The sequence below is a fragment of the Momordica charantia genome, assembly GCF_013281855.1.
Source record: "Momordica charantia cultivar OHB3-1 chromosome 3 unlocalized genomic scaffold, Mcharantia_2.0 BLBB01000003.1, whole genome shotgun sequence".
In the NCBI taxonomy this organism is placed as follows: Eukaryota; Viridiplantae; Streptophyta; class Magnoliopsida; order Cucurbitales; family Cucurbitaceae; genus Momordica; species Momordica charantia.
In genome coordinates, this window is record NW_028275161.1 from 13538495 (window position 1) to 13556611 (window position 18117).

Consider the following 18117-nt stretch of genomic DNA (forward strand, 5'->3'; position numbering starts at 1 on the left):
TCTTCCAACATGCATTGGCCCCTTCTTTTGACTATTCATCTCTCTCTCAATAATTTTGAATAAAATCAATAAAATATATATGTTGCCTAACAACTTGAATATACCAACTCAAATGTAATTTTACCAAAATATATTAGTGTTTTTCCATACAAATCATAGAGGCAAAACATTGGCCGAATATGATATCATCTACTTTTGAATTTACGTCGGGTTATTTTAGTTTTATTTTTAAGTCTCATCTAAAAGTCTCGTACTAATGGAGATGTTGTTCTTTCTTATGTATTGCTGATATAATTTATTCTCTTCTCTAGTTGATGTGAAGACTATGTTTGAATTTTCAAATAATCAACTTCCTTACGAATAAAGACCATCGAGAATCTTCCCTCAAATAGCCCATGTACATGTCTACACTTTTTTAGAACACGCTACTTATTTAATCAAGTATAATTAATGATTACGTTGTAGGATAATCGTACCTTTAACACTCTTTTATAGGTTGAAAGTTTGAATTCTCAGCTCGTAACTCTAAGTTTCTCTTCTTCATGTATTTAGTCTCCCATTATACACGGTTATGTTCAAAAGTTGTCCTTTGTAAATAATAATTTTGTGTTTTATTTTAAAATTATGAAAATAATTTATCTGTTTTATTAATGTTATCAAAATTGTGCCCATACCTTTTGATTATTCCGTTTCTATTAAAAAAAAACTATATTTTAAGAATTCATTTTTTTAATTGAACTAAAATTATAAACTACATTAGGTGGATAAAACAAAATTGTTAACATATATATACTAGTCAAATTTTAAAAGATAACAAATTGAAATCAAAATGGGGTTACAATAATAAGTTTTTCTCGACTAAGATTCAAAGTACTAAATGGAGAGAAAGTTAACTATTATTAAAAGTTAGACAAGAATTTTTTTTTAATATTTCAAAAAAAATATTAAACCCCACACATTTCGTAGCATACCATGTTCCTATTTTAAATTCTTTAATTCATTTAGATATTGTGTATATTATCTTTCTAGAACTAAAAATTATACTATATCACCGGTTAAAATCATAGTGAAACAAGCAAAAAGAAAAAAGAAATGATGAATTTGAAATGTAGTATAGTTCATGATATTACATTAATATCTCAAGGTAAATATTAATACCATAAGGTAAATATGTCAACGTAACTTTAGTTCAATTGATTAAGATACATATTTTTAGGTCGTGTGGTCGAAACTCCACCCGACATATTTTGTATTCAGAACAAAATATATCCACCTAAATATTTTTTCTGTCCAAACCAATAATATATATAATCAAAAAACATAAAGGCCAAAACTCCATTGTTTATTAAAAAGAAAACTTCCAATCCTAATTCGTTGGGATAATTTTCTTGTTCCATCTGTGTCACCTTTAAAAACTTAATTAAGAAAACTAAAAACCCAAAAAAAAAAAGAAAAAAAAATCTAAAATTACATGAAGTATATATCTCTTCTTGTGCAGCCGAAAGGTTTCTCTCTAATGGCGGCGGGTCTCGCTGTAATGGCTAATCTCCACGCCATTGGAGCCCACCGGCGGGAGGTGCACCAGCTGATTTCCAACTCCAAGAAAGTCTCTGGTCAAACTCTGCCCATTAATTTCCTCCTTCAACACACCGTCGCCGCCCATTAGCCGGTGGACGCCGTCAGCTCCGTCTTGCGGCGGCAGGAAAATATTCTTGTGGTTCAATAGACCGGCGGAGTTCATCCCATATATCGCCGACGCGGCGGCAGCGGTGGGCCCCATTTGGGCGGCTTGCTGCAGGAGCGCCGTGGCCGACATGTGAGGCGTCACCACGGCCGCTACCGAGTACGACGAGGCTGTCGGTAACGGCTCCGACAAGAAAGGGTGATTTTCCGGCATGAAGGGTGAGTGGTCGGAGAAAAAAGGGTTCGAGTTCGGGTTCGTTGGAGAGTCGAGCCAGAGGGGGACCTGCGGCGGCGGCTTCGAGTCGCTGCCATGGTCGGGAATGATGGAGAAACTGTTCACGGCCGCAGCGGCGACAGCGAAATTTGGCTGGAAATTAAGCAGTGATGAAGAGGAGGAAGAAGAAAAATGGTGGTGGGGATTATTGTTTTGAAGAGTGGTGTTGTTTATGAAAGATGGATTATGATGATGATGATTATTCATAGTTGGAACTGAAACTGAGGTGATTCTTGAGTTTTCTTCTGCTAATGCATCACAAAATGCTCTGTGTGTAATGAAGCTATCCTTCCTGTTCAAAACCCATTTAAAAAATTGGATTAGTGCCCAAATTTGATTCATAATTACAATGGGATATATGATTTGAGATCATAAAGTTTCATGCATTCACCTAAACTTAAAGATTATAACTTTTATTTAATTAAGTGGTAATTTGGATCTTCTTGGTTTCAATTTCGTCCTTGCATAGTTTTGATTAAATCTCGTAAAATCTACTTTAGATGTGACAAAGAGAAGCGATTAGGATGTGACAAAGAGAAGCGATAAACTAATGTAGATATAAAATAGTGAGATGATATAATTTTCAAGTAACAAGGAAAATAAACATGAGTAATACCAAGTTGGCTAATCTATTTTCTCTTTATTTAAAACCCAATTCATCCCAAACTCTAATACAATTAATCAATTTAGATTCCATTTTATAATCCTTCTGTTTTTGGTTTTCTACTTTCAAAAGTTAAGCTTACAACAACTACTGCTTCCACTTACGTATTCATTTGTATTCATTTATCTTATTATCAGTTTTGTAAACAGAAAACTAAAAATGAAATCATTATCAAACGTAACCTTAACTTTCTAATGAATGTCAACTCGTGTCCCTTGCTACTATGTCCAAACAAAATGTGCCATGAAAGAACCATTTATTAGCAATTTGGCACCAACACAGATAGGTCCGAGAAATTTAATCGAACTAGATGAATTGAATAATTGAAACTTTTAAAAGATATAGAGATACCCAATATAAAACTAAACACAACTCATAGGACTAAAATGATTATTTAACCTAACTTATTAGTACTAATGTGATTATTTTACTTTTTGATATGAGATAAGTTGAAAATAAAGTATTAGAAAGTGAATTTATGAGCAAAAAATATTTATATTTTGTTTGTGCATATATAAAGAAAAAATAATAAGAATAATTATATGGAACCTGGAGAAGAGAGTCCCACAGTCACATTTGTATTCCTTTGTCCCACATATCTTGGAATGAGCCTTCCAGTCCGATTGAACTGCATACTTCTTCGAGCACTTCTCGCACTTCCACTTCTTCTCCCCGTGCTTCCGGCTGTAGTGCTTCTTCACCCCGGTGAGGTCGCCGAGCGCCCTCGCCGGGTCGTGGTGCACGCAGTTCTTCTCCGGGCACACATACACCTTCTTCCTCACCTCCTTGCTTGTCCTCTGTCGGAGTTTCCACGGTAGGTTGTGCCCGCGGCGGTGTAGCTGCAGGTTCTGATCCCTCTGAAATCCCTTGTTGCATATCTCGCAGATGAACCGATTCTTCGTCATCAGAGACTTTGGAGACATCGCTATTACTTCTGCATCTGGATCTGATTCATGTGTGTTTTTTCCTTTCTCAGTAACATAACTCAACAGTTAAAACGTGTCTTCACAGTTCTATCAAATTTTATGAGCTACGAAGAGATGATTTTCAAGATCTCCTTTTCATTTGAGCTAAATGTTGACAAAGCCATTTAATTTTGAAAAAATAAACAAAATTATTATCAAATAGGAGTTAATTTCGAGAAAAATGAAGAGAAAACTAATGGGATTTTTCTCCGCACACCCCAGTATCTTTTTGTTTTAAAAAAAAAAAAAACGGGATTTTCTCCAAAACTCTCAAAACCCAAAATACAAATCCAATTACGAAAACCCATTCAGAAAAATCCAACCTCAAATTCATCTAACCCCAAAAAAATTGAAAAAAAAAAAGAAAAGAAATTCTAGAGAGAGAGAGAAGAGAGAGATTGGGTTGCCTGGTGTTCCTGGTAAATTCCTCTTCTTCTTAAGAGGAACAAGAACTGGATTAGGGTTTGAATTGGGGTTTTGACCAATAAGATTACTGATTGTGGAGAGAGCTGAAAGGGCATCAAATTCAGACATCATTGCTCCTCTCTCTTGCCTTGTCGGAACCTGAAAACCACCACCCAAAATTCAATTTAATTCATCACACAAACCTTAAAAATTTACTCTCTTTAATTTCTTTAAAGCATTAAATGAGACATCAAAAAAACACAATTGAATTCTGTGAATTAAATCAAACCCACAGGCATATATGTAAACACCATAAAAATCGAACTGATTTATTTTCCCCTACCTTCAATTAATGAATTGAACTACTCCACAAAAACCCACCGAGAGTTGTTTGAGGATCTTCCCAAAAAAAAAAAAAAAAAAAACCTTATAAGAGAGAGAGAATAGAGAGAGAAATGAAATCTTAAGAGAATATTTCTTTTCTTTCTCTCTGTTTTTATTTTCTCTCTCTTCTTGTTGCCTCCTTATCTAACACGGCTGCTATCAAAGTCGGTCAGCTTTGGACTCAACTGGACCACTCTCTCTCTCTCTCTAAATTTGTGTGTGGAATAATATGTACAAAATAATAATACATGTAGTTGCAAAGGGAAGAGTATGTGGCAAAGCTTTTTGAATCTGACTAAAGCAAAGCTTTTTGTTTGGGTTTTATGTTATGTTTTGCAAATTTTTTGTTTTGGGTACATTGTGAGAGCTCAAAGTTTGTATTTTTGTAGGGAACTGAGAGAGGGGAAAAAGGGGTGAAAAAAAAACTTTGCAGGGAAGATAAAAGGTGAAAATATCATATCTCACCAAAACCCATCTCCCATTTGAGAAACTAGAGAGAAAAATGGGGGATTTAGACCAAGAATGGATAGGGGAGAAAATATGCCGGGTTTGTAAACAAAATATATAAAATGGAATGGAAAATTTTCCATTCTCTTTGTTAGTAAGTATATAAGATTTTGCCGGAGGGAGTAGCCTAGATCAGTAGTAATTGGTATATATCTCTTCAACTAACGTTCTCCCACCCCACATGTTGTATTAAAAAAATATATATAAGATTTTTAACTAATTAAAAATAAAAAATTCATGGTGTTTGATTAAAAGTTATTATTTAGACCAGCTAATTACGTATATCAGAGATCAAAAAGTTAAGAGATTGGAATATGTCTACCTCCCTAGTTGTTTAAATAAAAAAATATTTAGAAAATTCTAAAAACACTTTTTTTTAAGAAACATTTTTGGTCTATATATATGTTTTCTTAAAATAATTTTAATAAGATGGTTAGTTTGTTTAGTACTACACAATATTTTAAATGTTGATATCGATGAGAATATCGATAAAATATCAATGTTGATTGTTTATGAAATGTTATAAAAATAAAATATTCATAAAAGATATTTAAATTAACACGTAAGCAATCCAATATTTCTAAATAAGTTTAAAATATTTAATGTTAATATTATGTCTATATTAGTGATATTTTGTTAATATATTTCATATTCTTTTTTATAATATTATAGAAATGTCGATTTACTCCACATGTTGATATTGAACTCATAAATACATATAATATCGATGGAATTATTGATAGACATATATTATTTATTTCTATAAAATGTCATATTACTAAAAAGTGATTTGAGAGGATTCGTCACCAATTACTTGAAAATCACTTTTGGAGAATCAATTTCCAAATTTGCCTTTAAAAAATATTTTAAAATAAATTCGATCTTTTTCAAAGCGATTTTTGTTTTTTTTTGTCCAACATTAATGCATATGAAAAATTAACACACACTTTACTAGTTAACAGAATTTCTTTTTCAAAAGTATGATATTAAATTCCTTAAAAATAGTATTTTTAATCTTATTATTCTTTTAAATAGTATTTTAATCTTATTATTTTCTAAAAAAATATTATATCACAAATATGAGTAGAAGCAAAGCCATGAGCCATGACTTTTTGTCCCTAATAGTGACCCCTCTACTATTCTCATATGGATAATGGTTGGACCATATATCTTTTATAAGATGCCCTTTCACTTCAGCTCTTTGGCATATTAATTTCTACGAATCCTCTCATTGTAGCTACCTTTACTTAGTAGTATCAAGGATTTTATCAAGGAATGGTTCTATACTCTTTGCCATAAATTTTAAATTTGAGTGTTCTAATATATGTTGTGACGCTCTAGATTCAAGATTCATATCAAGATTTGAAATCCGATCGTATTAATATTCATGGGGTTCCATCTCAAAACCAATTGACAATGAGAGGAGTAGCTCATGTCTATTATAGACCATTGTTAGGTCCCTTCTCTTTTCAATGTGGGATCCTTAACACTCGGTACCTGGTGATCCCAACATTCTCATACATTCTCTGCGACTTGAATGCATGCACCACCTACTTGACCTGAACTACTTAATTAGAACAATGAACAAACCAATACAAGTCATTTCAATGCACTTTGTCCTTATTCACATGCTTCCAAGAAAAATTTCGTAACAGGTCACCCGCACACTCTTTCAACTCAATAAAATATAGGGTCTAATATTTAAGACAACTGTATAGTATCTTGATCTTTTTTGTATTTATTACTATAAATGTGAGATGAGAGATTGAATCTTTGATCTTTAGGAAAGTAGTAAGATACGTGTTATGTGTTAATTATTTTCATGTTGACATGTCTTTGATTACTTGAGTTTTACTCGTATTAACAACTTTTAATATTGTTATATAGTTGTCATGAAGGTGAATAAATTATTATTCTCTAGAAGTCACAATCAATATTTATTATGCTATTTGAATAATATGCATGCTTCAATATTTCAGAAGAACATTGAATTATATTAAATAATTTTTTTTTATCTTGTTTCCATAAATAAAGAAGTGCAAGTTGTTGTTTGATCATACTTTTCCACAAAAATAATAATAATAATAATAATAATAATAACAACAATAACAATAAACGAGGTAGGAGTTTTTTTTTCTCCATTCGACGTCTGTGAGCGTTCGGATCAACTTGTACGTACCTTGACTAATCTTACGGGACAACGACCTAATCCTGCTACATTTTGTTGCTAAGAAAACACGTAGAAAAGTTAATTTCTACGTACGTGGTCACTAAAGACAGTTCGTTTCTAGTGTGTTTTTCTTTTGAAAACCTTTTGTTTTTTTTTTTTGTTCTTATAGTATCATCATCTAACTGTTTACATACATAAAAAGAATAAAAACTTATATTTTTAGAAAATTATTTCTGCATAATATATATATATATATATATTAATAAAAAAGCTTTTAAGCACAGGTCTCAGGCAAATTGCAACCGGATAGTACATTGTTTCCACGTCAGAATTGTCATCACACAATCAAATTGGTACAATATGTGTTCATAACTTACTCATATTATTCATAGTAATTTAAAACTAATTGAATTTAATTACTAATGCAAAATAATATTAAATGCTTTTTACATTAAGAAAAACTGTTAGGAAAAAAAAAACCTGAGAATATTCGTATTGTCCCTATACCATACATAGGTGCTAGAGTCATTCTTTGGTGGAAGTTCCGTCTCATGTGTCTTCAACCCAAGATCTCAAAGTTATTCCTTCTTTGAGGTCCCAAGCTATCCTTTGGGAACAAGGATTTATTTCGGTTTTCATTCTTGTATTTCTACTTTGTTGATTTCTCGTGTAAAGATAGTCTCTACTTTGTTAATGAACAATATTTTCCATCTTCACAAAATTTTTCATGAAATTTTGAGTGAATTGGGATGGGGATTCTGTAGAGATCGGTTCCGTTGGAAACTTTCCCCATTTATTTATTTTTTATTTTTAAAATTATTTCTCAATTTAATATTTTTCTAAAGAAATTTAATGATAAAATTACATGGTCTAAACCTCCTCTAATATATATATATATTGGGTGAGTGAGTAGGGAATAATGCGGGTTTTTTAGTATATGTATTATATATAGAAAGTAATAAGATACTGTTTTAGAGTATATATTTTACCAAATTGTTCTCTTTTTTCCCACCTGGATAGTTTTTTAGAAGTGGAGTAACTCAGGATTGTGCGAAAACTAAAAAAAAAAATGGAGATTCGAATTCATGACCTTTTAGTCAGAGATATGTGCTTTAACCATTTGAGTTATACTCGGTTTGGCACCAAATTGCTTCATTTGAAATCACACATAAAAACAACTCTTTCTTCTTTTGTTTCTCCCTCAAATTTCTGAGCATTTTTCTTTGGTTCCAATCCACTTCGACAAAGTACACATTTGATCTGGATGTTGTGTTAGTCTTGGGGAACAACCGGCAAAACACAATTCGCACTGAAGTCGTGCCGAATTTGATTTTAAGACAGTGAAATCTACAACACAATGATATTATGATTTCATATTTTTTGTGTTTTACTTCTATTTGCTCTTATAATGTATATATATAAATATTTGAAAAAAAAAGTGAGACAAGGCGGAGAATGGACCGAAAATGCATTCTACATCCCCTCTCCATTTAGGTGGTAGGGAAAAATTTTCCTCACTCAACAAATGTAAACGGAGATTCTCAGCCCCATTTATACGAGTCCTCGTAGAGCTCTGCCTCTGTTGGAAAAATGGACATTCCTAAATCTGGTATGCAAGTGTAGTTACATATGGAGATGGAGTGTCGTCCTAAATATAATGCTAAAATTGTAATTGTAAAAAAAAATGCTAATATTGTAAGATTTTTGTAATATCCATTAATAGCAAGAATTGCTAAAATTAATAAATTGTATACATAAAGATGGAAATTACACGAGGAGAAATAACGGATTTATTTTAACCTGAAAACAGTGAGTATTAATAACTGTGAGTTGACTTATTCTTGTATTTCGAAACTTTTCACTGTTTAATTTATTAATTTCGTCCCTTAAATTTTATTGTTGATTGTTTTTTCCGCTGAACTTCTAGATTTTTTCTAGTCATCACACTAGTTTCGTTAAAAAACTATGTTAGTCTTTATATAGTAAGATTTTCTAATAAATTATATAAAACTTTTTCATTTACTTGGAAAAAATGTTTGAAATAATTACATATTGATATAGTAGGGAGACAGGTGCCAATTTCAAATGAATTCGAATTTCTACGAAAACCATATCAACAAAAAAATGATAATAATTTTTAATAGGGAGTTTAAAGATTAAAATAGAATATTTTTATTAAAAAAAAAAAAGAATATTTCATAAAAAAACCTATAACATTTAAAAGTGAGGAGAGTAAAAGTATAATAATCTACAAGCTTTAAATAAAATGGAAAATTTCAATGGGTGGTCATTCACGTTGCCATATTTTGCAACTTTTGCAAAATATAGCCAAGTATATTTATGATTTTACAAATCTATTAGACATTTTTATGTAATTTATTTTATTCTTTCAGTGATATATTCTATCAATCCAGACTATATCACTAATAGAAATCTACACACTACATCATTGATAAACGTCTATCACTGTTAGATTAAATCATTGATGGACGTTTATCAATGATGTAGTGCAGTAGATTTCTATTAGTGATATAGTCTCTATCCAAACGCCTATTTTTTTTCGAGTACAACATGTGGGGTTGGGAGATTGAACTCACAACCTCTTGGTTTGAGGTATATGTCAATTACTCCCGAACTATACTCGTATTGGCATCGAAACGCCTATTTAATGGTATTGTTATCACTAATATGTTATATCTGTCCTAGATTGGCATAATCCATCAAATGTTTATTAATGATACATTTATTACAAATACATATTGGTGATAGACACATCTATGATTGGTTTATGATATAACTTATCTTATCAATAATAGACGACTAACTTTAAAAGATACTTTAGTTTTTTTTAGTGGATTTAGGTTGAGCTTTTGTTTTCACTATATTTCTGTCACAACGTCATCGCGACGCGGAGCGGTCGACGTCATCCCCTGAAGGGTCTCTTTCGAGATAAGGGTTTGGAGTCGCCACCAATCATCTACGAGGTGTGATTGGTCACCTATTTTAAAAACTTGGTCTGCGAAAACAGATTTTAAGTTTGGGAGTCGACCGAGCGTAGGGGAGGTGTTAACACCCTACGACACCCGTTCGAAAACGGTACCACATTTTGTCAAAAATTATCGTATTATTTTATTTGGTGTCCAAAAAAAAGAAATATTTTTATTTTAAATGTCCCATATTATATTAATTCACATTTTGTTAATAGGTATGAGTGGCACGAAGGCCATTAGAAATTTTTTGACACATCGAGAATATTGGAAGGTTCCAAAGACTTGAACCTGTGACATGAGTGATGACACTCCAACAACTTACCAACGTGGCACCACCTTAGGAAATAAATTATATTCCGTTTTAAAATACAAATTTTGTAGTTTTGAATTTTGTTAAAAAAAAACTCTAAAGGAAATCTTTTATTTAAAATAATTATTTAGTAAAAAGATAAAATGAGGCATGCACATTAAAAAACCAAACCTTTACCACTATTCTAACATCCTAAGATGTAAACATTGTATTCTTTTACAAAAACAAAGAGTCTAATTTATTTTTTTAAACTAAAAAAAAACCTACGAATTTGTTCAATTAAAACAAAAATAAATAACTTTTTTTATTTATTTCGAAATTAACAAGATTATTTAAAAGAAAAAAAACTTTTATTTAAAAATAAGGTCAAATTTACTTTTAACAAAACTTTTTTGCTAAAATTGATTTTTTGTTAAATTTTTTTTTGAAAACCATAACCACAAAACCATTAAAAGGAATTTTTTTTAAAAAAATGAGATTTTATTCTAAAATACTCTGTTTTTATCCCCTTTTTTTTTTTAAATCCTGCAGCAGAATATTCGTTTTTATCCCTTAAACTTTGAATCCAAATTTAAAAGAATCCAAATTTTTTTAAACAACATTTATTTGATAAAACTCCTATTTTTTTTTCAACGTATTTTAACCAAAATTTTGAAGTACAATATTTTATTAAAATAAAATTAAGTTTATATTTATTTCATTTAAAAAAATTCTTTTTTATTAGAAAAAGAAAACCTTTTATTTTAAAACAAATTTTAAAAATATCAAAATCCTTATTTTATTTTCAAAAACTCATTTAAAATTAATTTAGAAGATTTTTTTATCTTAAAAAAAAGTTTCTTACTAAAAGCATTTTATTTTTAAAAAAGTAAAAAAAAAACTTTTTCTTAAAAAAAACGTTTTAAAAAAAATCTTTTGATAGAAACAAAAGAATCCGTTTCAAATAAAAAGCATGATTTTCAAAGCCAATTTTCCCTTATTTAAAAAAAAAAAATCTTTCCAACGTATTTGATACTTACCTAAAACGCACTACCGCGAGGGGGATGGTAGGAGTGCCAGCGGGCTTGGAAGAAGCTGTGAACGATGAGGTCGTGGGTATAAAGGAGAAAAGTGGTGATGGTGGGATAAGAGAGATGGAGAGAAGAAGATACGGTGATGAGTTTCTAACTCTCTCCCTATGAAGGAGAAAGTGATGATGGTGGGATAAGAGAGATGAAGAGAAGAAGATACGGTGATGAGTTTCTAACTCTCTCCCTATGCACTGTATGCACTGTCCCCTTAAATACATTAAAAAATAACGGTAAAAGAAGAAGAGTCAAAAGAATAGAGAAAAGAAGAAGAAGGGAAGGATGACACGCGTTAGGTTATGACGAAGGAGAAACCAAATATTCCTTATTTTTAACCAAAATAGAATCTATTTTTTTTAATTAAAAAAACCTTTATTTAAAACAAAATTCTTTATTTAAAATCAAATCTTTTTATTTCTTTTATTTTAATAATAAATCAAATTCTTTAAAACAAAATCTATTTTTTTTTAATTTAATTTTAACTTTAGCTTATAACCAATAATAAAGTAATCTTATAGTATTTTAAACCAAAATAATCAAAATAAAACTTAATAAAACAAAAATTAAATAGTAAAAATTAAAATTAAAATGAAGCCGGACCAAATACAGTGTCTACAATTTCCAAATCTAGAAATTTGATATTATATTTCCAATTAATTGAGCTTATTTTGCGATATATTCAAGTGCCCACATTAAAATTTAGGGACAAGTTACATATTTAGTTCTTGAACTTGTGGGGTGTCTATTTAATAACTAAATTTTTGAAAGTTGCAATTATATATTTTTAAACGTTGGATTTCCATTCTAATAAATTTCTTCTATTAATCTTATTAAATATTTAAATAGCTTGCTAATTTAGACTAACCAATGATGACTTGACATGATATAGATACAAAAAAGTATGTCAATAGAATAATATAAATACTCATAGGTCAAAACATTCTATGTGGCAAGTTATCATTTTGGTCTCTTCATTCTTACTTTACGTAACATATGTCCTAACTTAACTTGTGCTACATGCATATCACAAAGCGTTATACTAAATTATAATTGATTAGTTCAATAAATATGTCACATCAACATTTAAATAATTACTTCAACACTAAAGACTTTTCAAAATTGGAATTGCAAATTCATGAACATAGTTAAAAAAAAAATTAATTTAAAAACTAGATGACCAATCAAATTTGCGAAATTAAAATTGTAACTTATCTTGAGTTTAATTATTAAGTTTGGTCTATGAAGCTTTCAAAGTTGTAACTATTTAGTAATACTAGTTATACTAAGTTTCTAAAATACTAAAATAGACTCATACAGAAACGAAAAAAGCCCATCAAATAACCTATTATAAACGCATTTTCAAAGTATAAAGACTAAATAAACAGGAGGATGGTATGAACTAATATCACATAATTATCTAACCCTTTTTGAACTGAAAAGTGAAACCTAGGTACAAATTACTTTTGAGAGAGAATGTGGGTAAAAAGTAAATTAGGGTTTGCGGTGAGGCAGTCATTTTATTTTGACATGAGGTAAAAATGATTACACCATAATTGCAGTGGGGTCAGAAGAGAGAGATTGTGATCTCGTCCGTGAGGACAGAGAGAAATTGGGCCCCAACATCAAAGACTGGTCAGAGAGAGAAAAGGAAAAAAAAAAAAAAGAGTTTGAGAAAAGAAAGACAGACATAGACATAGACATAGACAAGAGGGGACCTTTGCACTGCTCCTTGTGTCCACTAAAACTCACGAGACTCCCTTCCCCATTTCTCATTTCTCATATTTCTTTGACCACGAATTCGAGTACAGATGAATGGGTAAGATATTTATTATCATATTTTTAAGATTAATAACTCGATCTGAACTCCCACTATGGTAGAAAAGAAGAAGAAATTAATTATATAAATAATATAAAATAAACATGTAAAATTTCAAATTTTACAAAAATAGCACAATTAGATTAAAGTTTAATTTTAATGTGATTGTGAAGGAAAAGTCAAAATTATGCTATATTTAAAAATAAAAATAAAAGTTGATATTAGTTCTATGGCCATTGAGTGAAATATCTCAATAATCTTGTTTTAGTCATTATCAATAATCTTGTTTTAGTCATTATTCTATTTTAGCTTTTTGAGATTTCTTTATTTTGGTTTTTGAACTTTTGAGTATATATTTTCTACTTTCGAGGAAAAAAAGGAAAAGGAAAAAAACTAATTTTGGCTTTTAGTGTTTATTTTGATGTTAATTGTTTAATCTGATGGATGACGTGTCGTTTGAATTTGTATTGACATGTTGTTGGCTTAGATATGTGTTGGAATATCGCATGAGTTTGGATAAGGTGACAGTATTTGGTGGATGGATATTATAGGTGGTAAAATAATAATGATTGATTAAAATGGTTATATTTTTTGAAAATTTAAATATTAAAATAGACATTTTAAAATAACTGAGATAAAAAAGATGATTATTTTTCAAATTCAATAACAAAAATAGATATTTAAAAGTTGAGGGAGTGGAAGTAGAAGAAACAAACGTAGGAACCAAAACGAGGTTAGCTCTTTATTTTATTCCTAGTCGATCTCTGGGCGTGTCTGGGAGTGTGACAGTAGAATGAGTGATTTTGAAGGAAAAAACAGTTTAAGTATAATTGAGTTTCCAAAATCATTATCTGAGTGATACCTTAAAAATCAATTTTAAGTGATATTAGTCCTAAGAGATAGCTTGGATGGCTTGGGACCTCAAGGAATATCCTTGAACTCTTGAGTTCGAGTCACATGGAAAGTGCGCATACCCTAGGGGAATTTGGGCCGCCGATGCCGCAGAAAACCACCTAAGTCGACTGAGTCGAACCCCATTGGTGACTAGCCGATCAAACCTGTGCACAATTGTGTTCCTATGTTATTAGTCGAAACGATTGGCTTATCTTAGCTCAGTCACATCTCCGACACACTCCACGACAACACACAGCATTTCACGGTAACCTTAAAAAGCCATTGAACCCTTGTCGGGAATACTATCGGGGTCTTCGCCTATAAATAGAACCATTTCTGTTCATTTTGAGGTACGCGAACATTTCGATTCTCTCTTGATTTAGTTCAGATTTTCACTAACTTTGACATCGGAGTGCTCACTCTGTTTTACAGGTCCGCTACTTGACGTTGGGAACTCACTGTCCTGCTCGTTTAGTCTAAGCCGACATTTGCGAGTTGGTCAATTTCTTGGTTCAACACTCACCATGATCTAAAACACTAGTTCATGCAGGTGACACATGTTTTAAAGTATAAGCACTACAAAATAATAAATGTAAGACTTTAGCATGATGAAGTTAAGATTTGAAAAGATACATAGTTTTTTTTACAATAACGTTTGAGAAAAGATCCAATTTCACCTTTTTCTTCCTATATTTGTTATTATAATTATTTCTATCTGCAATCTTCTTAATATTAAAAGTTAAAATATTATTTTGGTCTTTATACTTTTAGCTTTGGTTCAATTTAATCCCTGCGTACTTTTAAAATATTCATTTTAGTCAATGTAATTTTAACTTTGATTCATTTTTAGTCTTTATATATTTTCAAAATATTTGCACTAGTCCATATAATTTTAAAAAGTGACCATTTTGATATCTCTATTTACAAATGTTAATACAAAGTCTACACATAACAGAAACCCTTTAACATAAAGTCATGATTACATTTCAAAAAATATATTGATGGTAGTGTCTTACATTTTAAAATTGTGATAGAAAAAATGAGATTAAAAATAAAATTAAGAGACCAAAATGGTCACTTTTTAAAAATACAAAGACCAAAACGAATATTTTTAAAAGTACAAAGACTAAAATAAACTAAAGTTAGGAAATACAATGATCATCAAAGGAATGTTTTAAAAATACAGGGATTAAATGAATCAAAGATGAAAGTACGTGACCCAAAATAATAATCTTAATTTGTTAGATTTAAAATCATACCTATAAGTTTCCTAAAAACAAAAAAACATTATAAACTATCATGACAATGAATCATAAGGGGTATATGGAGGAACCGACATCACATGAAAAAAAAGAAAAGAGTTACGAAACTATGCAAGTGTAGGATAGTGTACTTAAAAAATTGTTTTAAGGAAATTGACATCAAAAGTGATCTCCTATCGATATGAACATAGTTAATTGGTCAATATATTACTTACTATTTTTTTAAAAATGGGAGATTCAAATGTTGGAACTTAAAAAAAATAATAAGACCATCTCCAAAGAATTTTATTAAGAAAGGCGCATGTTAGTGAGGACATACATATCAAAAGAACATGTTTTTGGTTTATAGGAACAATTTTTATTCTCCAAAGTAACTCAAGGAGTAACATTTCTGAATTTCAAAATTTGGGTCTAGAGCTTACAAATTGTTTTAAAATATTTTGCAAATGCAGCCAAATAGATTGATTTTATTTTATTTTTTAAAAAAAGTGTCTTGAGACATTAAAAAAACAAAAGGAATATTTCAAAAACTTTTCTTTTTCCATTTTTAAAAAGTGCTTGAAGACATTAAAAACAAAAATGTAAGGAATACTTCAAGAACTTTTCTTTTTTCCTTTTAAATCTGCCTTTGTTTGATTCAATTTACTTGTCTTCAGGCTTTCTTTCCCATTCCCCCTTTGGGCAATGTTTATTCAAACTCCCTTTTCCCTCCAATAAAAGAAAAAAAAAAAAAGACACTCTCAAAGGAGAAATTTCAAATCAACAATTTAGTTCTGGATTCTTTAAAATTTTATTATTATCCCTACATCTTTTTGGTTAAAGCTTACCCAAACCGCCTTCGTTAGCATTATTTAATCACTATGTAATTAGCGTCCTAGTGATATTTTCTCTCTTTCTTTTTGACTAAAATAAATAAATAACGTCAAGACTCAATCTAAATTTATACTTTTCAAAAAATGTGACTTATTACGCCTCCTAATTATTAAAATTAAAACATAATGTTTACATATTATAGATCTCATTTTAAAATATCAATAATTAACCTACCACGTTAAATTTTATTAGTCTTTGCTAATGACAAAAAAACATCATGAAATTTTTTGAAAAACATAGAAATCAAATTGGAATTAAACTATCCATATAATTTAACTAATTGGTTTGAAGATCCTTGAATATACCAAACAATAAAGGACATGTTTGGTATGCAATTTCGATTATATGAATCAAATGTGATTATTTGAATACTTTGGCAAATTTGATAAATATACTATTTCATTTTATAGCATTTCTTTAAATTAAAAAAATGTAAATATAATATATTATAAATTACAAAATATTATAAAATAATAATTCTACAAATTTTATAACAAAAATGATTCGATTGAACTAAATCTTTAGGTTGTATCTGTCACTAATTTACAAATATATTAATGAAAACTTTAAACAAATTTTTAAATCGAGATTCAATTTTTAAGTCTGACGTCAAATACGTATTCGAAAATGCTGAAAACATGAAACTTAACTATGTTTTTAATTGAATTCTTTGTTTTCAAATTTTCGTTGGATCACCAACGATCCTAAAAAACCATATTTTATATATTTTAAACATGAAATTCAAATTCATGTCACGACCTGTTCCCTCTCTTTCCAATCTACAAAAAGTTATTTTCCAAAAAACAAAACTCCCCCGCAAGTCCCTGTTTGGCAATTGTTCCCTTTTTTTTTCCCTTTCTAAATTCGAATTTGGGAATAATCCAAATCACGTGAAATGTCTATTCATTATTTTCGTACAATTTTTTTTTTTTTTTTTAAAAAACAAATGATGGGAAAGAAGTTGGATGTGCTGTGTGCTTTTTGGGTAAGAGAGAGACTTTAGGTGTCGTCCTTTTATCACTCGTGATCATTTTTCCCTTATACATGTATATAAAAAGAAAAACATATCTACACTAAATATATATGTTAGTCCTAAAATTGAGTATTTTTATAATTTAATTTTTATTGTTTAAGAAGTTCTAATTTAATCTTCATGTTTTAACATTTTTCTATTTAGTCTGTTGCTGTTACCGTGGATGAATGTCAAAATTAGTTAATGATAACCTTAGATGACATAATAATTATAATGAGTAAAGTGATTGAAAGTTAAATGAGGAAAAATGTCATTTAGAAGATGGGTTTTCAATTCTTTCTCCAAATTTCTAAGAAATTGGTATAAATTTAGAGGTTTATTCTGCTGATGACATTTTTCTCTTCTAATTTCCACCTAATCACTTAGTATATGTCATGTAAGTCTATCATAAACCCAATTATAAGGAGACTACTAAATTGAAACTTTTTAGTTGTTTGAGATGACACAATGGCAAGGACATAAGGTTTTGTGGTATCACCTATCATGAAGTCTTGCGTTCGAACCCTACACTAATCACAATGTTACTAGTGTAAGCCACACGACATCGATTATGAAGAAATTGATTTTTAAGTCATCTCCACGATGAGATAGCTTGACTTACACACAATACTACATTACTTCTTCTGATTAGACAGAGATTTCTCTCGTGTCGCACTCTTTATACAATTCACTCTCTTTCTAACTACAATTCCAATCCCATGAGTTTTGACTCATTAGTATTATTCACTCCATAAGACTAATGAATCTTTGTCACAATTTTTCTATTTGATAGCCTCTTATTGAATATGAAATCCAAGTTACATAGAAATTTAGTTAGCAA

General features: G+C 30.0%; 1 protein-coding gene across 1 annotated transcript; it reads right to left on the reverse strand.

The window, feature by feature from the left end:
• Positions 1-1321: 1321 nt before the first annotated feature.
• Positions 1322-4577, reverse strand: LOC111016230 (protein indeterminate-domain 7). The gene is made up of 4 exons (XM_088122012.1): positions 4335-4577; positions 3994-4150; positions 3171-3567; positions 1322-2249 (listed from the first exon to the last, which is right to left on the reverse strand). Exons 2-4 carry the CDS (start codon positions 4121-4123, stop codon positions 1514-1516), a joined length of 1263 nt encoding a protein of 420 aa, XP_087978138.1. The 5' UTR covers positions 4124-4150; positions 4335-4577; the 3' UTR covers positions 1322-1513.
• Positions 4578-18117: the final 13540 nt, after the last annotated feature.